The 1,400-nt window shown below is 43.4% G+C and overlaps 1 protein-coding gene across 1 annotated transcript; it reads left to right on the top strand.

Moving 5' to 3' along the window:
• Nucleotides 1-291: 291 nt before the first annotated feature.
• On the top strand, nucleotides 292-1,174 carry LOC118984608 (olfactory receptor 18-like). Its single transcript, XM_037042750.1, has one exon. It carries the CDS (start codon nucleotides 307-309, stop codon nucleotides 1,135-1,137), a length of 831 nt encoding a protein of 276 aa, XP_036898645.1. The 5' UTR covers nucleotides 292-306; the 3' UTR covers nucleotides 1,138-1,174.
• Nucleotides 1,175-1,400: the final 226 nt, after the last annotated feature.

The raw sequence follows: 1,400 nt of genomic DNA, 5'->3' as shown, positions 1-1,400 counted from the left end.
TCTGCTGCATAGAATTCCATTGTGTATATGTATCATTGTTTTTTGATCCATTCATTTATTGACAGGCACCTAGGTTGCTTCCAACTTTTGGGTATTGTAAAGTTTGATTCCTTTATTTGTAAATTGCTTGATTGCAAAAAATGGATGTATCTACAGTTGTTTTAATTATTTAACCCTCTCTTCTTTTTCAAACTGTGTCCTTTTTGAATAGTACCACAGAATCGAACAGGTGACTTCAAATTCTTCCTCCTGGGACTGTCAGATGATCCAGAACTGCAGCCTCTTCTGTTTCCATTGTTCCTGGCCATGTACATGGTGACCATGCTGGGGAACCTGCTCATCATCCTTGCTGTCAATTCTGATTCCCGCCTCCACACACCTATGTACTTCTTCCTTTCCAATTTGTCCCTGACTGACATTAGTTTGAGCAGCACTACAGTCCCCAAGATGGTGGTGAACCTCCAGACACACAGCAAATTGATCACCTATGCAGGCTGCCTAACTCAGGTCACTTTTTTTTCTCTATTTGCATGTTTGGAGAGTCTTCTTCTGGCCATAATGGCCTATGACCGTTTGGTGGCCATTTGTCAGCCTCTACACTACCTGGTCATCATGAACCCCCGCCTCTGTGGCTTGTGGGTCCTCCTGTTATTTTCCATCAGCCTTTTGGTCTCCCAGCTGCATTTCTTAATGGTGACACAACTTACCTTCTGTGCCTATGTGGAAATTCCTCATTTTTTTTGTGATGCTTCTCAACTCCTCAAACTTGCCTGTTCTGATGCATCCACTAATAACATATTTATCTATTTTTTTGGTGCTCTCATGGGTGGTGTTCCACTCTCAGGGATCCTTTTTTCTTACACTCGAATTGTTTCCTCCATTCTGAGAGTCCCATCATCAGGCGGGAAGTATAAGGCCTTCTCCACCTGTGGCTCTCACCTGTCAGTTGTTTGCTTATTTTATGGAACAGGCCTTGGGGTATACCTTAGTTCCATTGTGTCATCTTCCCTGAGGAAGGGTGCAGTGGCCTCAGTGATGTACACTGTTGTCACCCCCATGCTGAACCCCTTTGTATACAGCCTGAGGAACAGGGACATCAAGAGTGCTCTCTGGAGGGTGATCAGAAGAATAGCTTAGTTTTATACCTATGAATCTTTTTTGTCTCATAGACTGTAAATAGTAACAAAACCAAACATGTGTAACAAGAAACCTGAGATCGCAGTCTTATGGTGTATTTGTACCCATATGGACCTACTCTCGGTCTACAGTTTTTCCTGTTACAACAGATGTAATGAATTTAGAGGTCGTTTGGACTTTGTACTTCAGCGCGAGTCCCTCCAGGATAATGCGCAGCCCATCAGTATACCCGTCTTGCTTTCCTGTGCATTACCCAGGACTCT

This window comes from Sturnira hondurensis, unplaced genomic scaffold, assembly GCF_014824575.4.
Source record: "Sturnira hondurensis isolate 20B ecotype Veracruz unplaced genomic scaffold, ASM1482457v3 Scaffold0003693, whole genome shotgun sequence".
NCBI lineage: Eukaryota > Metazoa > Chordata > Mammalia > Chiroptera > Phyllostomidae > Sturnira > Sturnira hondurensis.
Note: the sequence above shows the minus strand (reverse complement) of the source record. Positions and strands in the feature narration are given on the sequence as shown.